This window comes from Toxorhynchites rutilus, chromosome 1, assembly GCF_029784135.1.
Source record: "Toxorhynchites rutilus septentrionalis strain SRP chromosome 1, ASM2978413v1, whole genome shotgun sequence".
Lineage (NCBI taxonomy): Eukaryota > Metazoa > Arthropoda > Insecta > Diptera > Culicidae > Toxorhynchites > Toxorhynchites rutilus.
In genome coordinates, this window is record NC_073744.1 from 126,670,792 (window position 1) to 126,694,591 (window position 23,800).

Genomic DNA, 23,800 nt, shown 5'->3' on the forward strand with positions numbered 1-23,800 from the left:
GACTTGTCATTCCAGGACATGGAATGGTTTCACACACACACGCGGTTGCATACTACCAGGCGCAGGATGAAATAAAAAAAAAGTAAAGTAATATCCAGCGAGGGGAATGGCTTCACACACGCACTTGGTGTTATAGCATTATCGTACTTATCGCCGATGCTGCGTACTGCGGGCGTTGGCTCGCGCAGACTGTTGTGTGCTGTGTTGTGCTGGGGGACAACACTTGACAGTTGTTATTCCCGGTCATGGGATGATTTCACACACACGCACGATTGCATACTACCAGGCGCAATGCGATTTAATGAAAAAAGAGAGAAGCCGCCAGCGCGGGCAGCACTAAGCTACCACGGTGGGACTTCTCTCTTACGGGACACGACGCACCCGCCCATCACATAGCGCATCGCAAGGGCAATACTGCACAAGCTACTGTGCCGCGCCGATGCTGATGGGGCATTGTTACACGTACTGCGTGCTGGGTCGCGCAGTGAGAAATTGAACAAACTGTTGTGCTGTGCTGTGCTGGGGGGGGACTTTTCCAAAACATGCTACTTTGCATTCCAGGACATGGTGCACAGCTTATACCGCTAGCAGAGACACCTCGTTCGATCGGGGCAACTTGGGACACCGTAATCAGTACCAGTGCCGGGTGTGGGTCGGATTCCGATGGGGGGTGATCCGGGAACATATTTCTTGGACTTAGAATATTGTTCGGACTTAGAATTTTTTCGACTTATGACCTCGTTTCTGGGACTTAGCCGTAGAACCAGATGTAATGCGTGTTGCATAGATTAAGGCACAGGGGAATTTAATAAAAAAGAGAGAAGCCCCACACATTTAGGGGGGCTTCTCTCTTTTTTATTGGACGATACACAACACATAACATACATGACATAACACTGACCTAGAAGCAGTATTTACCACCGTATTTTATGACCCGCTTCCACCTCGCAGGTAGGGAATCTATGCCTCTGGCATAGAACGTAGGAGGCTTGCTATCGAAGAACTCTTTTAGGAATGCGCTCATCTCGTCCTTAGTCCTGAAGAGTTTATTCCTAAGCTTATTACTCAATGACCTGAATAAATGGTAATCCGATGGACTGATGTCTGGTGAGTAAGGAGGATGGTTCAATATGTTAAATCCCAGGCTCCTCGCCTTATCTATCGTTTCATGTGCCCTATGGCACGGAGCGTTATCGTGTAGTAGGGGTACCGGCCTATGTTTACTCACTCCCAGTATACCAGCCACCTTTTCCAGCTGCTTCTGATATCGTTTACGGTTAACAGATACACCCTTGTCTAGCAATTCCCAGTGTATAATGCCTCGTCGATCCCAAAACACACAGAGCATGTTCCACTTGCGATTCATCCTGTCTTTGGCGATTGTCTTCGGCATGGCGCCTTTTACGATCCAATGTATGCCTCTGTGAGGCGCAAACATGGGTATCTTAGATTCATCACAAGTGACCAAATTATCGAGCATACCCTGGTCTCGTTCACTTTGTCTGAGTAGTCGTTGGGCTAGTTTCACCCGCTTTGCAAGGTTGACTGGGTCTAGCTTGTGTGGGTGGTATCCCATTCTTTTTGGCACATAGTTTAGTTTATGCAACGTTCGCATAACAGTCGCTGCCGAACAGTTGTATTTCTGGGCCATAGACCTCGTAGATTGCTGGCTGTTTTGTTTCACATCAGCAAGCAGTGTTGCTGTGTTATCGATTGCCTTCGGACGGCCTTTGCGTGGACGATCCGCGCAGTTCCTGTCGGTATCGAACCTTTTGTACCACATCGTAACCGTTCTACGAGTAACAGTTTGTCCATATGTGGAATTCAATGCCAAGAGGGTGTCCGACACTGAATCACCCATGTCGTAGTGGTGCAAGATGAACATTCTTGTTTCAGTTCTAGATAGTCTTATGGTTTGTATATCATATTGACTAGCATCTATCGGCTCTAGGACAACTCTGAGTTCTTTCAGAGAGTCTAATTGGATCGTCTGCTGTGTATCAAACGACTCTATGTCTACAGAAGGGGACTGGGGTAGTTGCATCACTCTGGATGACGATGCTAGTGGTTCCCATGATACTGATAAGGGTGGCGTTGCTAAGGGGTGGTTAGACCATTGCTGCTCACTATTCGATTCCACGTGTAGTGGGTCTTGTGTCATTTCGGATGACGATGGCGATGCTAAGGGGTGGTCAGACCATTGCTGCTCGCTCTTCGATTCTTCCTACAGTGGGTCTTGTGTCATTTCGGATGGCGATGACGGTGCTAATGGGTGGTCAGACCACTGCTGCTCGTTCTTCGATTCTTCATCCGGATTTATATCTATAACCGGAGAAGGGAATAGCGATGAGGACGAGGACGAGGACGAGGACGAGGACGAGGACGAGGACGAGGACGATGATGATGAGGACGATGATGACGATGAGGACGACGATGAGGACGACGATGCCACTGAGTTCACACAACAAGGACACTTCTTAGGGTGATGAATACGCTTCGATCTTCGCATTGGGTTGGTTTTGCTTTTCATGTGGTTCCCACGAGTCGCTAGGGAAAATATATGGTCGACTGTGGACTACCCTGCCATACCACAGCAAGGGCAACATTACTGTGAGGTTTGCCCCGGTACCCCACAGGGTCCGTTCGCGGCTTCATATTTGTATCGCCCCTTCCACCATTCAGCTATCGGCACGGATCGTATACACACCTTAAGCTTTGGGGCCCGAGTGCCCCCTTCTCTGTCTGCATACGACCTAAGGTCCCACCGAGGTTGGTTACTCGATCTTTCCGAAGGTTGCTCGTATCCCAGTCGGTACCACGGGGAGGTAGAGATAGGAGTTGCTGAATCATAGGCTACCATCATAAATGGATCATCATAATGAGTTATATGTTCGCTGTATTCAGCCATTTACCGACCACTGTTTAATATATACATGTGGCCCCGAAAGCAGTGCATAAGTATTGATCCATCCTTTCCAAAACTTTTGCAACACACCAATAGCTATGTGGATAGCGTGGTCGTGTAAAACAGCCTTGCATCCAGCTGGCCTTGGTTCGATCACCGTTGACATCGTATGATCTTTTTTTGAGTGCAATCCCAAAGCGAAAAAAGAAAGGAATGTCTGCTCCCATACATACAAACATTTTATAGCTTTTGAAACATATGATTTTATTTGCTCATTCGACCCTTCAGGACACGAAAAAGCATTTTTTTCTGCCAACGATGAAATGTTTTCTGCCAAGGCTAGTTTGGGTGTAGATTCAGAAATTCTGTGAAAAGTATCAACAAAAAATGCGCAGATTTTTCTTAAACTTTATATGTATACTAGCTGACCCGGCGAACTTCGTCCCGCCCAAAATGGATTTTTTGTTAGTAACACCTTCAAACATTCACGTTTTCTTTTGATGGCTGTGTTGGGGAATACGTAAACCGTGTCAATCAAAACGGGGCAGTAAGGGCGTTCAGATAGCGCTTGACGTTTTACAGTTATTCAATTGCTTATCTCAGGAAGAATAACTATTTTGAAATTGTGACAAATGCGTAGAAATATTTCGTATCAATTGATGCAAACATCTTTCTAATCTATTGAAAAATGCTCGAGCTATAAGCATTCGAAATATTTCAATTTTTCCTGCATGTTTTACATTTAGATTCTCATTTTAACATTCCCCTCCCCCCATATATTCCGGTTAGACGTAGTCCCACGTCAAAATGTATATTTTTAACTTAGGAGGTATATCTTTCATTAAAGGTTCTAAATAAGAAAGTACATTTTGTGCGAACGGATAGTAATCGAATCAGAAATTTTCAGATATTTGTTTGATATGCTCTACATCGTTATGGCATATCGTATTCTATAAATAGTTTAAATTAATAAAAGCTGGCAACATTATTATGCACCTTTTTATAACAATGTTTCATTTGTTATATGCATTTTTATGCCTTCATACCCGCACCATAAATAATGCGCAACGAATGTAGCGAAGGAGCATAGTTTTTTAGAGGTTTCCGAAGCCACATGTGTTGCGTGTTCCGCTTACTAAGCGAATGATCGTAGGTTTAACCCTAATACTCCCAATTGATTATCTTAAAAGTTGCCTTCTTCAAGACTGAAGGCGAATGGACTAGAAGATGCCAAACCGATATAGTTCATATATAGATATAGTCTGAAATTACCAAATTACTAAATTACTAAATTACTAAATTACTAAATTACTAAATTACTAAATTACTAAATTACTAAATTACTAAATTACTAAATTACTAAATTACTAAATTACTAAATTACTAAATTACTAAATTACTAAATTACTAAATTACTAAATTACTAAATTACTAAATTACTAAATTACTAAATTACTAAATTACTAAATTACTAAATTACTAAATTACTAAATTACTAAATTACTAAATTACTAAATTACTAAATTACTAAATTACTAAATTACTAAATTACTAAATTACTAAATTACTAAATTACTAAATTACTAAATTACTAAATTACTAAATTACTAAATTACTAAATTACTAAATTACTAAATAACTAAATTACTAAATTACTAAATTACTAAATTACTAAATTACTAAATTACAAAATTACAAAATTACAAAATTACAAAATTACAAAATTACAAAATTACAAAATTACAAAATTACAAAATTACAAAATTACAAAATTACAAAATTACAAAATAACAAAATTACAAAATAACAAAATTACAAAATTACAAAATTACAAAATTACAAAATTACAAAATTACAAAATTACAAAATTACAAAATTACAAAATTACAAAATTACAAAATTACAAAATTACAAAATAACAAAATTACAAAATTACAAAATTACAAAATTACAAAATTACAAAATTACAAAATTACAAAATTACAAAATTACAAAATTACAAAATTACAAAATTACAAAATTACAAAATAACAAAATTACAAAATTACAAAATTACAAAATTACAAAATTACAAAATTACAAAATTACAAAATTACAAAATTACAAAATTACAAAATTACAAAATTACAAAATTACAAAATTACAAAATTACAAAATTACAAAATTGCAAAATTACAAAATTACAAAATTACTAAATTACTAAATTACTAAATTACTAAATTACTAAATTACTAAATTACTAAATTACTAAATTACAAAATTACAAAATTACAAAATTACAAAATTACAAAATTACAAAATTACAAAATTACAAAATTACAAAATTACAAAATTACAAAATTACAAAATTACAAAATTACAAAATTACAAAATTACAAAATTACAAAATTACAAAATTACAAAATTACAAAATTACAAAATTACAAAATTACAAAATTACAAAATTACAAAATTACAAAATTACAAAATTACAAAATTACAAAATTACAAAATTACAAAATTACAAAATTACAAAATTACAAAATTACAAAATTACAAAATTACAAAATTACAAAATTACAAAATTACAAAATTACAAAATTACAAAATTACAAAATTACAAAATTACAAAATTACAAAATTACAAAATTACAAAATTACAAAATTACAAAATTACAAAATTACAAAATTACAAAATTACAAAATTACAAAATTACAAAATTACAAAATTACAAAATTACAAAATTACAAAATTACAAAATTACAAAATTACAAAATTACAAAATTACAAAATTACAAAATTACAAAATTACAAAATTACAAAATTACAAAATTACAAAATTACAAAATTACAAAATTACAAAATTACAAAATTACAAAATTACAAAATTACAAAATTACAAAATTACAAAATTACAAAATTACAAAATTACAAAATTACAAAATTACAAAATTACAAAATTACAAAATTACAAAATTACAAAATTACAAAATTACAAAATTACAAAATTACAAAATTACAAAATTACAAAATTACAAAATTACAAAATTACAAAATTACAAAATTACAAAATTACAAAATTACAAAATTACAAAATTACAAAATTACAAAATTACAAAATTACAAAATTACAAAATTACAAAATTACAAAATTACAAAATTACAAAATTACAAAATTACAAAATTACAAAATTACAAAATTACAAAATTACAAAATTACAAAATTACAAAATTACAAAATTACAAAATTACAAAATTACAAAATTACAAAATTACAAAATTACAAAATTACAAAATTACAAAATTACAAAATTACAAAATTGCAAAATTACAAAATTGCAAAATTACAAAATTACAAAATTACAAAATTACAAAATTACAAAATTACAAAATTACAAAATTACAAAATTACAAAATTACAAAATTACAAAATTACAAAATTACAAAATTCTATCAGCTAATAGTACCCCAGCATACTGAAAATGTTTCGTTTCTAATTCCGGGTCTCTTATTTTGAGTTGTTCATCCAAGTGAAACCCCTCATTATCATGAGGATGTATTTAACCTGCTCGAAAATATCTATGACCTTTCTAAAATGAGAGTTCTCATCTGGTTCTCCGTCCACATTAATTTTGATTACTGGCTTGACTATTCCTTGATACTGAATAATCACGAGCTCGCAGCTCGCACACCCTTTCAAAATTGAGTCCAAAATCATGATCCGGTAGATTAACGCGATATTCGAGACGCAATAATCGGTGCCTGCTATTAAACCCATTACAACACGTGCAACACATTGGCTCAGGAAACACACCTCATTCGGCCCCAGAATCGAAGGTAGCTGCTCAAGCGTGAAACACACATCAACACTCGGTTCTAGTATTGAAAAAGGCCAATTATAAAACTAATCAACTGAGGGTACTGCAAAAGTACTCGCGATCGTTCGCTTAGAAATCTCCAATATAAACATTTTTCTCTTATCTCTAAATGATCTAAATTAGCTTATTTATAAATCTTTGAAAATCTTAGTAATGCTGTTCTCACCTCTGTAATGCAGAATAATAAACTCATATTTTGCAATACAGTAAACATAATTTCCCTTTTTTTATCTTCGCTTATTTTTCGTCGGCCTATTTCCGCCACTTTAGTGCCAATCACCGACATCAGGGAGGCGACTCCACCTGTTCCTACCTATCAGACTCAACAACTCATGAGCCGGGCCAACTTCTTTTACTTCCCTTTCGAAGGAAGACGTAACCAGAGATTTTTCGCCTCAGAAAATCCCAACGACGCCAGCTGGGATTGAACCCAGGCCGATCGGATTGTGGGGCTGTTACGCTAACCACACAACCACTGGCGCCGTCAAATAATTTCCCCTTTATCACGAAGTGAATTCGCTCTCATATTTTCCAGTATAAGAATTTGTCCATAGACTGAACTTGCAACATATGTATTTCTGTTTAAAAATACAACTCCAACAGTTTCCAATACACTTGGAGATATTCAGCGTAGAAAACGTCACATAATTGAGATGTAAAACATTGCTATGACTCTGTATCTCAGACTCTCCGTATCACATTAGTAAGAGGAGAAATCCATTCAGGGGAACAAAGCTTAGAGTATAATGCCAAAATATTTAAGTTCGCTCTTAAATCAACAGCAAATATTTTGTTATTAACCGCTGCCGCTGCTTGATTAATGATACCATCGTTAAACCTAAATCAATTTCCCTTCTGCCATTCTGCTGTCGAAGTATGAATTCGTACAGATTTAACATCGAACCGTCGCTCCAGCTAACCATTGGCACTTTATGCGAGCGGGAACAAATAAAACCGGATTGTATCCATTTGCGGCAATAAAAACATTATTCCTGGGGCAGGTTCTGTGGCGAAGGTCAGTAATCAATTATTCGCGTTGTTTATTATTCAAAAGGCAGCTCATTCATTAACACCATGCTGATTTATTCATGTTGATGTGATAACGAACTAATTTTCTCATATCCTTCTAATTGAAATATACCATTGAGCTGCAAGGTCGTCACGAAATTCGGGGTTGGGCTTTTTAACGATGGATCTCGCATTAACACATTAGTTTCGAATGAAGTTCTGATGTGAAGCAGATACATCGGATTAATTTTAATTATAAATATTACCAACTGGAACATTCAAGGTTGTAGGCCGCTGCCTATTCTCCATGAATCATCACATTCTACCAAAGCTTTCAATTCCCGTTTTCTCTTCGCCCTAATATCGAGCGATAGGAAATCCCAAAACGCCTCCTATGAATAATACATTCCGGAAATCTATTTCGGTGGTAATCGTCCAACAGTGCTGGGAACCAGAACCGGAGGAGGATTTCTTTCGGATTGTCTGTCTCCAGACCAAAGTGAGCGTGCACCTAATGGAGAGCCATAAATATCACCGGTTAACTGTTGGATCCCTGCTCCCCGGTGTAGGAGGTGTCCTTTCTTCGAATTCTTCGACACGATCCATTTGTCACGATGATTATGATGGTTTGATTTGGATATTGGCGAAATAAATTACCCACTGTGAGTGGAACAGTTTTGATTTTCGAACAGTTTTATGTAATAAGCTGTTATGTCGATCGTGAACGTGAACCAATAATGCTAGAGGGCATGGCAAACATGTGGCCCGTTAATACTCTTTTTGTGTTAGATATCGGTTTCAATCGAGTAAAGCTTAAAATTCACCATGTTCGAACTCGTTACGTTGTCCAGGATGCACTCTTGATTTGTTGTCGAAATGATCATCAAATTGCGCACAAATCTGTACGCCCGAGGAAAACTTTTCGTGAAATAGAAATTATAGTTGGGGAAAAGAAAATAACGCGATATCTATACACAATATCGATATGAAAAACAATCCGTTAGAGTGATATTACAGCATGACAACGGCGCACAAGGCGAAAGCCCTAAAGGACGCTATAAACACACTAACTGAGAAATGTTTTCGAACCTACCGTATTATTCAGACCTGGCCCCTTTAGATTGTCATTTATTTGCAGCAATGGAACATGCACTTGTGGAAATGAAAGAACTAAAGTGGTTGCCGATTCATAGGTCCGGAGGAGTACATTATCTTATCAAGAAGTACTATAGGTTTTATTTAACCTGCTACCCTTAATCAAAGACTTCTAAAGATTAAAGGGCGAACACGAAATTATTGCGACACATTCAACAGGGCATAACTTTTTTACCATTGGGTAAAAATCAACCAAATTTTGCACACTTTCTTATTGATGTGTATTGTCTACATGCTGTCAAACTCGAGGTCGTGTTTTTCGATTCAACGGAAATGGAGAGAACAAATTCTTTCCAAACACCTGGAGTTTCCTGACCTGTCGCACCGGCAGTTGGAAAAAATGTTGAACATTCACCATCCAACCGTCTCCAGAGTGTTGAAGCGGTTCCAGGAGCGGTTTACGTTGAACCACGGCAAAGGAGCTGGAAGAAAACCGGGACCAGAGAACAAAAAGACGGAGGGAAAGGTGAAGCGGATGATTAAAGCAAATCCCAACGTCTCAAGCCGTGTGTTAAGAAATCGAAAATCGATGGTGCTAAAACACGCGGTCAGTTTGGTTAGATTTTTATTGAACTTAACTCTGTCTGATATTCCAGCGATAACACGATAGATGTTTAGTATTTCAGTATGTATTTCCGACTGATGAAGAGAGTGATTCTGCGTTGCGCTTTAATATTTATAGTCTTGGTCAGATTAAAAGCGCGAGAAAAAGCTTTACGATAAGTCAATCGGACCATTTAGACAAATTGAGCGAGAGCTCGAAAGTTAGCGAGCTTTCTCCGTGTTTCTAGGACTAGGCTAGGAAAATTATCTACATTCGTGAACACCGTGATTTGACTAAAAAGATCGGCATGTCGCAGAGCTACGTCCAGAATGCAAAGAAGAGAGCTGGACTACATACATACAAGGTACAGAACTTCCCAAACCGCGATGAGCGGCAAAAATCGACGGCTAAAAATCGGGCACGGAAGCTCTACGAGAAGATGCTGACAAAATATGGCTGCTGTGTGATGGACGACGAAACGTATATAAAAGCCGATTTTAAGCAAATTCCAGGGTTGGAGTTTTCCACCGACAAGAGCAAGTTCGATGTGGACGACAAATTTAAGAAGAAGAAAATGCCGAAGTTCGCCTCCAAATGTCTCGTTTGGCAGGCCATCTGCTCTTGCGGGCTGAGGAGTGAGCCTTTCGTGACAAAGGGCACAGTAAATAGCGAGATCTACAAACCTGAGTGCCTCGAGGAGCGCCTTTTGCCGTTCTTGCAGCAGCACGACGAAGCTCCGCTATTTTGGCCAGATTTGGCATCATGCCACTATTCTAAAAGTGTCCTGGACGGGTATGAGGCCAATTATATCAATTTTGTTCCAAAGGACATGAACCCGCCAAACTATCCGGAGCTGCGCCCGGTGGAGCAGTACTGGGCAATGATGAAGCGGGAACTTCGGAAGAGCAAGAAGACAGTCAAAGTCAAATGCGTTCAATTTTACACTCAAGGCTCCATCGATTAACTTTTCTTTTGATTTTTGAGGTAAATATATGTATAAAACTACCCTAAAATTTTGGTTTGATTCTAAACATTATAAGAAAATTGGCATGACATTTTCGGTGTCGCAATAATTTCGTGTTCGCCCTTTACTAGCATTACTTCAATTTTTTAGGGCGGTCACAAATGTAGGATATCAATTTGGGAGTCAGATTCTTGTAAAGCAAACCGCGATTTTAAAGCACTGTCAGAAAATTCTGTTCAAATTCGTTGAAAATGTAACAGGTTGATAAGTTTTCCACTGTGAGCATTCTATTTAGGATCTTCCGTGTAAGATCGTGCAGTTTTTTCAATGAAATAATTGGTGTGTTTGATATAAGATTCATATATTCGATTTCTTTTCTTTGTAAAGGCGCGTCCACATTATGCCAAATGATGCCGATCGGCCTGTACCAGGCGGCATATTCGGTTCGTTATGTAATGAGGACGCCACATCGAGTGCACGAAGCCGAAACCCCATCGGATGTACGAAGCCGATCACGAACACACGAAGCACAATGTTGTCAACGCTAATTTACTTCGTTTTGTTTTGGTTCGACTTTCTCGAACCGGACCCACTTGTTTCGGGTTGGGTTCGGTTTGTTTCGAGTCGGTTTTCGGCACGTCGGCAAGCCCGGGCGGTACGTCCACATTAAGTCGGCTTTACCGGGCGGCCAAGGCCGCTCGACGTAATGTGAACGCGTCTTAAGACTATATATAAAAAAGTTTTTTTTTTTGCTGCACTAGAAATATTGTTTTGATTTTTGCATAATCAAAAGCGCGATAAAGCTTGCAAGGCAACGTCAAACAGTGTTTTTGGGTTCACGCTCTATAAGCAGAGTTGCACAGTTTCATCAATATCACTGACAACTAACGTGCAACGTTAGTCACTTGCTACTGACGAAATTCTTGGTCAAATGGTGACTGACGGAGTACGATGCAACACGATACCTGTTGCCGAGCTCCGTTAATACGCTTTGACCGATCAAGTAGGCTGTAAAAATGTCCGTAACGAATTGTTGATAGTCGTAGATTGTATTTAATTTTCAACGAGCAAAGTTACGATTTCCGTTCCGGTTGTTGAGTTTGATTTTTGTTTAAAGAATTATTATGCCGATAGGTGAGAACAGTAGTGTGGGGTGTTCCTCTATGCAGAGAAAGCGAACTCACGGTAGGAAAAGTTTTGCCGAAATTGCCAAAAAGTGTTGCAAAATCGAAGGCATTAAATATTATTGTGCTATTGATCCTGACAGTGGTTGTACTTATATACAGGAGAATTACAATTCAGGAAATTTGGTACGACACTTCCGGAACAAACATAAAACGGCAGCGGAAATTAAAAGGCTCTTTCCCGATGGAAATCAAGAAAAAAGATCACGAGTAATGACTAAGCGCCTTGTTTCCGTCGACAAGCGAACGTATGTCGAAGGAACCATAAAGCTTGTCACGCAACACAACCTGCCTTTGAACTGCTTTCAATGGGAGGGTCTGAAAATGTTGCTTGATCCTATAGCAGATGCTGTGAACATAAAAGTATCCAGATCAAACATCAAGGTTTGGATTTCTGCAGCAGCTAACAAACTAAAATCAATAATGGCAGTCGAAATGAAACACAAGCTGGTATCTATCAAATTGGATTCTGCATCACGGCATGGTCGTCACGTTCTCGGAATCAACGCACAGTACGAATTAACGGAAAATTGGTGATTCGAACCTTGGGTATTTTCGTTTATGTATATTTCTTTATTGCCAACGAATTAATGTTGATCTCTGTTGTAGGAATGATTGAAGTAGACCAGAGACAAACTGCTGTGTTTTTGCGTGATAAAGTATTGGAAACATTGCGTGTCTATGATTTGAAGTTGGAGCAAATCTTTAGCATTACGGTGGACAACGGCAGCAACATGGTTGCTGCCGTAAAAAAAATTAAATCTTTGCTGAATGAGTCCATTGCAGTATCGACTTTATTGTTCGAAGATGATGAGAACATACCACAGAAAAGAGACCTCATTGAAGAGCTTGAGCTAGAGTGGGATGCACGGATATCCCTTGATCGGTGCGCGGTTCATTCCCTCCAACTTTGCGGATGTTTTTGATAAAGCTGATCCGAATCTTAAATGCATCACGGAAGTAGTACGTCATCTACGTCAAATTAAATATAAATCATTCGTCGAGGTTCAACAACTTGCCCTCCCTCCGCTCTGGTCACCAACACGTTGGGGCGGTAAATACAAAATGTGGTCTAGCATTTTAAAGCAAGAAGCGAAATTTGTTGAACTGGGAACTCAGTATTCTGAAATGTGTAAATTAAGACAATTTAATCGTTCCAATAAATAAATGTAAGAAAAAAATACATTTTCAGGTTTGGGCAAGGATGATTGGAGATTTATCAGAGATTACGTTGATGCTACCAGGCCATACTATCACTGTACAAAGGTTATGCAGGCCGATCATTATCCCTTGTCACAATTCTACATCGACTGGTTGGTTGCCATTCAGGAGGTCAGTATGCTGAAAGGCAATCCTTTCTCTAATGCCCTTGTATCAACATGCACAAATCGATTGGAACGTCTTCGCAACAACATGGCATTTAAGGCATCTTTATATTTGGATCCGAGGTTGAACTTCCTTGATTCTACAGTTTTTGAGTCTACTAATGAGAAAGCAGAAATTCAGGTATTTTTCAGTAACGTGCACGTACACCCAACCTTTTTCTATTTTTTTTTATGTAAATGAATTATAAAATTCTTTTGGTAATATAATTTTGATTTTTTTTTTGTTTTTCAAACAAAAAAACATTTTTAGACATTATTTTTATCAATTCTTATGTTGAATTATGTTAAAATAATATGTTCTTTTCAGAATTTTATTGCAGATACTTGGAAACGAATTCGCTCTCTAAGCCCAGTGGTGTCTTCTGATGAAAAGGAACACACGAATGCATTTGACTTTAACGACAAAGTCGATGATATATTGACCAAAATGTTTGGTGGGACATTCAATACAAGCTCTGACAATTCTTCAACTTTTTATAATCAAATAAGAGCTTTGGATACACAGGATCGTCAGCCCCATACTTTCAATGTGTGGAAACAATGGGTAGCTCGTAAATATACCCACCCGGAACTACACTCCGTAGCTATGGTTGTTTTGGCTACACCGTCCAGTCAGGTATCGGTTGAAAGAGCGTTCAGTGCATTGGCGATAATCCTTTCTGATCAGAGAACTGGTTTAGGAGCGGAAACCCTTTCTAATATTCTTCTAGTCAAATTGAACAAGGATCTTTCAGATAAGGTTATGTCAGACCTTTACATCTGGAACGACACAATCACAGAGATGAATTCAAACAACTAGATTGCAAGACAGGTTTTATATTACTAGATATATGTTAAGGGTTATTATATGAGAACAGATGTTTGTTGAATTGAGTTTGCTTGAAGCAATGTTTCAATAAAAGACGAACTTAATCTTGTTAATAAAAAATATAATTTAAAACAACTTCCCACCTCTTTTCTTACAAAAATTCCAATACAACTCTCTCGTAACATTTGAAAATTTCTATAGTTTTTGTTTCATTTTTCAGGTTGCTCTTTTATGAATCAGTCATGCCAAATCGATAAAGTGGTTCTCAGATTTTCATGAAAATTGGTAGTTTCGTTTCTTATCGCAGGATATGAGACTCGTATTTTTTTATTGTTCCATTAGGGTGCCCATTTCCATTTTAAAATTCAGTGGTCCAAAAAATCCATTTTTCCCCTTTTTCCAAAAGTGATTTTTTTTCAAAAATTCATAACTTTTGAACTACTGGACCGACTTAGATGATCGACATATCAAATTGAATCCAATAAGCCTAAATTGAAAAAATATATTACACTTGCGAAAAATTGGATTTAGTTTTCGTAATTATTGATTGTATTTGTTTTTTTATAGTTTACATGCCCAAAAATAAAGGACGCTATATTTTTTATGTTTTTTCTTGAAAACTGAGATTTTTTTTATCCATATCCAATAATCAGAGAGGTGTTTCCTTTCATTTTTGTGTTATTATTTTTAAAGTTAACGTGTTTTTAGTCTTCGTTCAATATTCATAGGCGACTAGACTGCCATGTGCCTACAATGATTTATAGCGACTGTATCATGATTACATTATCAATACTTATTATAATTTCTAATCCCAGACTATCATGTTACACGTAAGGTCTTAAATCAATTTCGACGATTGCTTTTTTAATAAGATTGAATTTAGATGAAACTTGTTAACTTTGAAAAATCATAACACAAAAACGAAAAATTCATCTCTTCGATTTTTGGATATGTTATGTAAAAAAGTTTTCAAGAAAAAAAATAAAAACTATATTGCCTTTGGTTCCTAAATCATGTAAACGATAAAACACAAATACAATAAATAATTACGAAAACAAAAGGGCAATGTAAATATTTTTCAAAAAAGACAAGCTCATTGGCTTCAATTTGATATGTCGATCATTTGAATCGGTCCTGTATCTAAAGTTTATGAAATTTTAAAAAGTCAGTTTTGGAAAAAAGGTTAAAAGTTGATTTGGCGGACCACTCTAAAATGTTAATCGGAAAGAATAAAAAATAATGAAAAATTAATAAAAAAAAACGGATTCAATATTCCGCGAAAAGGAATATAACTACCAATTGTCATGAAAATCTGAGAACCACTATATCGATTTGGCATGGAATGGCTGAATAACAAGCTTGATTTTACCAGAATTTGGCTTGCTTAACACATTGAGCCCCATGTCAGTCCCTAGGGGCCGACATTGAGCCTTTCGTTAGAAAAACATTAATCACTGGACTGACAGTTACTAAATAAGGAAATAAAAAAGGACATGGTTTATTTTCGGATGTTTCACGATATGTGATTTCTCTCAAGCCGAATTTTTGACTATTTTCTATTTATACAATAAATATCGATACTAATATTGTGCAAATGTTTTTGATGCGTTTACATTCAAAACCGCAGCAAAAACAATCCGGGGCTTAACGGGGCAATAATTTATCCTCAATTAAAATTGACCTTATCAGTTCTCCCTCATTATTCCAGCATAAATGTAATACCGCAATTGCAGGTGCGCCACTCCAACCCAATCATTCTCTTAGTTATTTATAAATGTTTATACACTACTAGAATTAGGAAGCATTGATGTTAACATACTACTAAGTCCCAACGAATCACCTGAGAATCTATGGAACTCATTAAACAAGACGACCGGTTTAAATTTCCTTTCAAATAAAAACCTGATTGAAAATGGGAAGGATTAGCAGATATCTTTTGATTCTATTACAAAATATCAACTAATTGTTCTCCTCAACTTCTTTTAAATTTCAATAAATTACCATTAAACCCAGACACACTAAGATAAGGAAACAGTTCGTTACATGTATCAATTCCTTACTATACACATTAGGTGTTTATAGCGGTTGAATTCAGGACATAAATTTCAACTAGCAATGACAAATCTTCACATGTGAGGATAATGAAGAAATTCCTTCGATGAAATTTCTGCCCGGCATCCAAATGCACGTATTTGGCAGATCCTATACTCATTTATATATTTTATTCTCCTCGATGTTTAGCATTTTTATATAATAAGGATATTCACGAAGCCCTATAAACCCTGATAAATGTGTAAATTTCCATTAAACAAATTGAAAAAAAGTATAAACTTCCATAACACCAAATGACATAGTATTTTCCGTCTTGACCACAATAGTGCAATGACAAGCAACATGCTTCGATCGTCAGAGCACTCTGACAAACCATTCATCAGCAAAGAGCGAACAACTTGTTTTGTCGGTTTGTGTTTTGTTGCACGTCGTTCGATAGTAATGTTGCAATGGTCGTCATAGTAGCTAAAATATGAGCAGTGACAGTGACAAAAATCAGCTCTGTCTATAAGACCGTGGAAACTAGGTGACGAAACTCCCACTTCAAAGAACATAATCTTTAAGGGAAATTGAAAAATTTCCCCTTTCTTTAGGGGAAATCAGGGTGAATCGGACACCCTAAGAATTTTCGCATTCTACAGAATCTGTTGGGCGTTTATTGAGTAGAACTCGAATTCTGATAACATACAAAAATTGATGTTTTTAGGTGAAATAAGCATGATTGCGGGCAAAATTTAAAAATACAAAAAGGCTATCCATACACTATGTGGACACTTGAAGAGAGGGGATAGTTGTAATTGAAACGTAATTGGATTGCGAAGACAAAAAATATATTCATATATTTGGACTGTAAAAAAAGCTGTTCATGTATCCGATCTGCTTGTCTATGGCTTTCCCACTTTTGGGCAATCTCGTATCAGTTAATTGTCGTCGTTCTGGCAGCACTACTTGCCTTTTTTCTTTTGTTCCGCATTATTCACATTCCGATTTTTCATTCCAAAAATATGTATTGTATAAAAACAAAATAGTCATAAATAAGACTAGAATGTAGTTACATTTTGTAAAACATCCAAAAACAAACCATATCTATTTTTTTTTATTTTCTTGTTATGTGACTGTCAGTCCCAGTGATAGACGCTCTCCTTACAAAAAGCTCATTGTCGGTATCAAGGAACCGATGCGGGGCTCAACGCGTTAACAGAAGATAAATAATAACATAATAGCTCCCTAACATTTTTCATACATAATCAAAATATAATTTGACCACTAGAATGCAAGAATTTTCGTTCAAAATAAAATTGACATAAACTTATAACATTAATTTACTAACAATGTTTCTTTTATTATTAATTTATTAACAGTACTAAAAATTAATCGTGATAAATAAATAATCAATTTTCAGCATTTTTTTACCAACGTCTTTTTTATGTAATTTCTCCCTAAAATGCAATCCTTTGTTTGTTTCATGCACGCATGCAGTTTCGTATTCGGAAATAGAGAGCCGAATATCCGGATGCCGTATATTCGGCTATTCGGACTTGAACCTGGCCGGATATCCGGTATCCGGTATCCAGCTAAACTACTATTTGTTTCATCCCTATTCTTTTTTTTTTCTTATTTTTTTTCATAGAATTTTCCGACTAAACCACTTACATTCCACTAACGAAATTTCATCCGGGCTGTTCCCTGTTTGCTGAACGCCTTTGATTTGTTGTTTGTTTTGACAGCTACGCGACTTCCGCTGCTATATGGTGACTCAAAACGCAAGAAATGGCATTGGTAAATTTGCAAAAAATGGCTTTTGACTGGAAAAATCAGAGGGTGACGGTTTTACTCACAGCGTCGGTTTTTTCCTGATTTCCCCTACATGAGGAAGAACATATATTTACCTTCGATAAAAAATAAACTATTGACAGTTGACAGAACAATTGAAATAGGTGGCAATATAGTTGCCACGGACTTACCAAGGATTAACGGGCAGTGGCAACTATATTGCATCTAATTTTTTCAACTGTTTCAATTGTTTATTTTTTATCAAAGGTATTTTCTTCCCTCCCACTCTTGTCATGCTTGATTCGAAGTAAAATAGCCTTGATCTGTAGTACAATTTTTCCTTTATACGACTAGAATCACGAGGTATTTCCTGTGGCCGTCTTACCTCTGGTGATGGTCAACCTTACCCGGCGTGATTTTAGTAGCACATCTACAAACCTTTTGACGTAGAACTACGTTTGACCGGAATATATTGGGGGAAAATGAAAATCTAAACACTGAACTTGTAGGAAAAAAAGAAAAATTTCGTATGCTTATAACTCGAACATTTCTTAATAAATCACAAAGATGTTTACATCCATTCATAGGAAATATTTCTACGCATCTATCACGATGAATAACATTTTATTTTTCTTGAGATAAACAATTGAACAATTGTGAAATGTCAAGCATTATCAAAACGCGTTAAGTGCCACGTTCTGATTGGTCCAATTTGTGCTCCTCAAACGATACTGACCAAAAATAATGCTTTTAAATCCGGACGCTTTTTAATCCGGACACTTTGCATTACATTCAATACAATACCACAGCCATAACATTTTTTGGATTTTTGCATGCTGAATTAATGCGAATAATAGTTACTAATCAATCGCATTAATTCAACATGCAAAAAATGTTATGGCGGTGGTATGATATTGAATGTAATGCAAAATGTCCGGATTCAAAAGCATTACTATACATACAAGCTGGTGGCACTTCTGTTCCTCATTTTCACCCGATTTATCTGTGGAGATCGGCATTAAAAATTATTGTGGTTACTTTCATATTCGCTTGCATTTGTGCATACCGGAATGTGTTTCCACCTAGTATAGTCAAAAATTCTGGTACACGGAATATCGGCCACAAAATCAACTCAAATCATCTTTCTATAAAATTTCTTGCAATGTTTTAACCAGTTACTCAACAGCTACAAATTACACAAACAAGTTATTCGAAATGACCTCCATTTGCCTTCCAGCATAAGAGCTGTGAATGCTAGCGAATATGTCACATGAAATGCATCTGGCATTGCAATAAACACAATCATCCGTGCCATTGCAAAGCCGGCGAAAAAAGAGAAGAGTGCAAATGATTATACTGCCGTAATCTCGCAAAGTGACGCAAGCGCCAGAGGTAAGAATTTTCAGTACGAGACTTTTTATATAATTGCATATATATTGCAAATTGCAACGCCAATTTGTTTTGGAAACAGCAAATATAAATCGCTGTTTCCACAACCGATTGGCGTTCATCCATCAAAGTATGTGAGGATCTGTTTCCAATTATTTTCTCCAACATGCTGCCGTTGAGCGAAGCTTCAAGGAGAAGAATTCACATACTTACCCAACTTTGTAGCATGATTCGAGCAGGTTAACGTAGTTGAGAACCCGATTGTAATAATTATGGACAGTACCGATTTTTTCGAATTCAAAATGCAATTGAAACCATCCGTGTTAAATAACATAATGCCGTCCGAAATTATCCGAAGTAAAACAGATTCAGTTTACGCGAGGATGTTTTGAATTCTGTTACAAGATGTGTTTCGTTTCGTTTGGAGCATTTAGAAGAGTGCGGCTGTTCACCAAATCCGACATTTATCCTTCAATCAACACTCAGCTTCAATTTATCCGAAAGAGAAATTGAACAGGCGAGGAAAGTAAACATCGTCAAGAAGCTTTGCCCCTTGATGCCTGAAGAAAAAAGACACTACATATTAGGGAATCCTTGTAATCAACAATTAAATTGATGAGTTTGAACTATTTAGTTCTAATCTTTATGAGCTATATGTGAGAACAGCAATACACTTCAATCTAGGATAACTGTACTTTAAGATGAGTTTGATTTTATGAATATAAAGTACATGGTTTTGTGAGCTTCTTAGTACATGATTTCTAATTCTGAAACAAAATTGCTATTATAAAAGTAACATTACATGGGGATGGACTGTTTTTGATTAAAATACTTGGCATGACAAGCTTCTCGGAAAAGTGTTTTTTACAAGAAAGAAGGCATGTGACTTTTATTTTGCTAAACGTTCATTACGGAAGATGTTGTTATGTGAATATTGCAGTCCCTGCTCGTTCGTCGTACTCTATCAGAACAGATAAAAAAATCACATCGCATCACTATCAAATTACGTCACAACATAGAGAAAATGGCGCTTGCGCCCTGTTATCAGAGCGCGCCTTTACTCGACTGGCAGCGCTTCTCCATACATACAAACCAAACCGAAGAAACCATACCTCGACCGACAGTTTACACACAGTCCAAATGGTCAGCAGAGTAGTGGTCAATAAATATGGATAGGAATGATGAAGAGGAAAAAGAAGAAGAAATCGAAGAAAGGGAAAATAGTTTTGGAGAAGAACAAAGGTCATAGTTGAAATAAAAGTGATTTAGAAAGGAGGTCTAAAGAAATTGTTAAAGCCTAAAGTTTGACTTACAGCTATTGAACCTATCTAACAGTTTATACAAAACGTACGGTGTCAAATAATCCTAACGCTACTTAAATCTAATTGCTATCATTAGTTATATTCGTCAAAAGGTAATATTTTGCCTAAATCTAGTAAAAATTATACCTAACTTAAAAATATTCTAAATCTAGTAGATTAATCTAGGAATTTGTAACCGATAATCTGAATTCGCCACTTCAACGTAGTTGGCACCCCGAGAAAACATTCATCAGCTTTACTGATCGGGTGGAAATAGTAAACGTGAGTTTCAATTGTGCACCCGTGGCCGAGTGGTTAGCGTCATAACTAACATGTTCGGGTTCGATTCCCGTTCTGGTCGGGGGAATTTTTCGTCAAAGAAATTTCCTCCGACTTGCACTGTGATCACGCGTATTCTAGAGCTTGCCACTCAGAATGCATTCAAGGCGTGTTATTTGGCATAGAAATCTTAACTAAGTACTAATAAAAATGACGCAAGTAATACTACGTTGAGACGGCGAAGTTCCTCTAGGAACGTTAGTGCCATTGAAGAAGAAGAAGAAGAAGAAGAAGAGTTTCAATTGTATAAGAAGAGAACATAATCGAACTACATATATTGTTTCCTATAGGAATTTTATAATTCTTCATCCAAGTGAAAATACAAAGGATTTATAAAAACGGAGAATATATTATTTCGGTGCGCCAACAGTTTATAAAATTCGTTTAGTCGAATAACCTGGATTATGTCGAACCGTAATGCTAATAAGCCGGTCACGGATGCTGTTCCCGAAAAGGCACACACAAATCGTGGAGCAAATATTGATGGTGTGCATGTGGTGACAACAGCGGAAAATGTGAAAACGACTCTAGAGGTCTGTAGAGGTCCTGACACTAACGAAATGGTTAAGTGCAACCTCTGTCACGATTGGTACCATTACCGTTGTATTTGTATGACGGATGAAGTTGGAGACAAGTGCTGGTGCTGTCCCAAATGCTCAGCTGCAACCGGGAACCAGCAGACTAGTTCAACCGCCGATCAGCAAATCGCAACAACGAGTGGTGTCATAAATGCAGGAAAGCAACACCCGAACGTACAAGGAGTAATACCACCGCAACAGAACATACGTGTAACCAGGAGTTCTGCTAAAAAGGAAACTGTTTCATCAGCTGTGCTGTCTAAGCCAAATTCATCCTTGAAAAATCAAGCAGGTGCGCCACCAGTCGCACAACCACACCAGGCGATTGCGCCACCTCAAAAGGAGGTTGTAACTACCGAAACACCTAGGGAAAAAGCGCAGTCAACTGGCTCTCGTCGTTCCCTTAAACTTCAACTACAGAAATTGGAGGAAGAATATGCTCTCAAACGTGAATTCATTACGGAAAAATATAGTATCCTCGAACAAATGAGCGAGCAAGATAGATCAGCGTACGGTGGAGGCAGTGAAATCAACGAGTGGGTGGAACAAAACAATACGATACTCGAAGAAGGAAGGTTTGATGAAGTTCCACCGAATGCTGTGCGAGACATCGCGGTACCAGACAATAACATTCCTGCTCCAGTTGATGATAATAGACTTCCGTACGTTCCAAGGCCACAGAATGTCCCTCAACCTACATTGATGCACAACATGGGGTTACCGGAGCTCCCTAGACAGCATAACCCGCTGAATAGTCAACAGCTTGCTGCTCGACAGTCAATATCTAGGGACCTGCCCACATTCTTGGGCCATCCCGAAGAATGGCCGGTTTTTTTGTCAACCTTCAATAGTACCACGACAATGTGCGGATTCTCATCAGAAGAAAACACCATTCGACTACAGCGGTGCCTGAAGGGCAAGGCGTACGAAGCAGTTAAATGCTTACTTATGCATCCGTCAAACATTCGATGTGTGATGGATACACTGCGTATGCTGTTTGGACAGCCGGAGTCGATAGTACACTCTCTGATCTCGAAAATCAATTGTTTGCCAGCGATAAGGGAGGATAAACTCGACACGATTGTGGATTTCGCTGTTAACGTCCGAAATTGCTGTGCGACGGTTGACGCATGTGGCTTGGAGGAGTATTTATACAACATCTCATTGTTACACCAGCTCGTCGCGAAACTCCCTCCCAACATCAAGCTGGACTGGGCTCGCTACAGACAAACTATCCCGAATGTTAATTTGGCTGCGTTCGGAAACTGGGTATATTCATTGGCCGAGGCTGCTAGCACGATTGCGATTCCGCCTCAGGAAGCGAAGTTAATCCGTAGCGATTTTCGTGCGTCCAAAAAGGGAAATGCCTTTGTAAACGCACACAGCGAGACATCCGGTGATACACCATTCACGGCTTCAACGAAGCTGGATGCTGAGAGAACGCACGTAATCAACGAATCGTGCAAGATATGCAGAGGGAGATGTAGAGCGATCGAAAAATGCAAGAAATTCTTGGAACTTTCCAGGGATTCACGATGGGCCGCGGTTAGAGAGCATGGGCTCTGTCGTAGATGTCTTCGTGTCCACAACGGCACATGCAAAGCAAAGCTATGTGGGAGATCAGGATGCACATTGAAGCATCACGAATTGCTTCACAATGAACAAAAGGCTGTGCCGCCAACCACGAGGAGTTCTTCACAGCACACGGTTTTACCGTCCTGTCAGGAAGGAACTAGCAGGCAATCGCACGACTGCAACGTTCATCGTACGAATTCCAGTTCCGTTCTATTTCGCTATCTGCCAGTTGTGCTTCACGGAAAGAATCGAACCATTCAGGCGTTTGCATTCTTCGATGAAGGATCGGAATTAACCCTTATTGATCAAGAGTTAGCGAATGAGCTCAAACTTGAAGGTGTTGAACAGCCTCTGTGTTTACGATGGACTGGTGGAACGCAGCGCGATGAAAAGAATTCTCGCCTCGTTAGTCTCGATATCGCCGGAGTTCACCACCAAGATAAAAGGTTTCCTCTCACATCCGTTAGAACGGTGAAGGAACTTTTGCTACCAATCCAAACGCTGGATGTAGCTTATCTAGAAAGAATATATCCCCACCTCCGTGGACTGCATATTGATTCGTACAGTGACGCCCAGCCATGCATTCTGATCGGTATGAAACACGCCTCGATCGGAATGGTTCTAAAATGCAGAAGGGAAGGGAAGCCATGGAAAAAGTTCTCGGCATGTGGTGGCGTACAGAGACGGATGAATTTATGTTCAAAATTGGATGGAAGCGCTACGATCAACTTCTCCTCAACGGTCACCGATCGCCAACTAAGCTCGAAATGCTTCGCGTTCTCATGACGATCTTCGATCCGTTAGGACTTGTGGCTCACTTTCTCATCTTCTTGAAAATTCTTCTCCAGGAAGTTTGGCGCGCAAACATTCAATGGGACGAAAATATCACAGGTGACCTCTACAAGAAATGGCAACGATGGACGAAAATCCTCCCGCAAGTGGAAACTGTACGAGTGCCACGTTGCTACAGTAGGACACATTC

At 37.5% G+C, this 23,800-nt stretch overlaps 2 protein-coding genes across 2 annotated transcripts in view; both read left to right on the forward strand.

Moving 5' to 3' along the window:
- LOC129761892 (dopamine receptor 2) overlaps positions 1-23,800 on the forward strand; it is a 427,954-nt gene that overhangs the window by 225,976 nt on the left and 178,178 nt on the right. The gene's annotated exons all lie outside the window — the stretch shown is intronic.
- LOC129761896 (uncharacterized) lies at positions 12,964-13,853 on the forward strand. Its single transcript, XM_055759738.1, has 2 exons — positions 12,964-13,124; positions 13,311-13,853. Exons 1-2 carry the CDS (start codon positions 13,032-13,034, stop codon positions 13,800-13,802), a joined length of 585 nt encoding a protein of 194 aa, XP_055615713.1. The 5' UTR covers positions 12,964-13,031; the 3' UTR covers positions 13,803-13,853.

What these genes read in the sequence shown, in the direction of transcription:
- LOC129761896 (XM_055759738.1), top strand. Translation starts at nt 13,032, where the DNA reads ATGGCATTTAAGGCATCTTTATATTTGGATCCGAGGTTGAACTTCCTT. An exon ending in ATGAGAAAGCAGAAATTCAG is followed by an intron (nt 13,125 to 13,310) that starts GTATTTTTCAGT and finishes TGTTCTTTTCAG; the next exon opens with AATTTTATTGCAGATACTTG.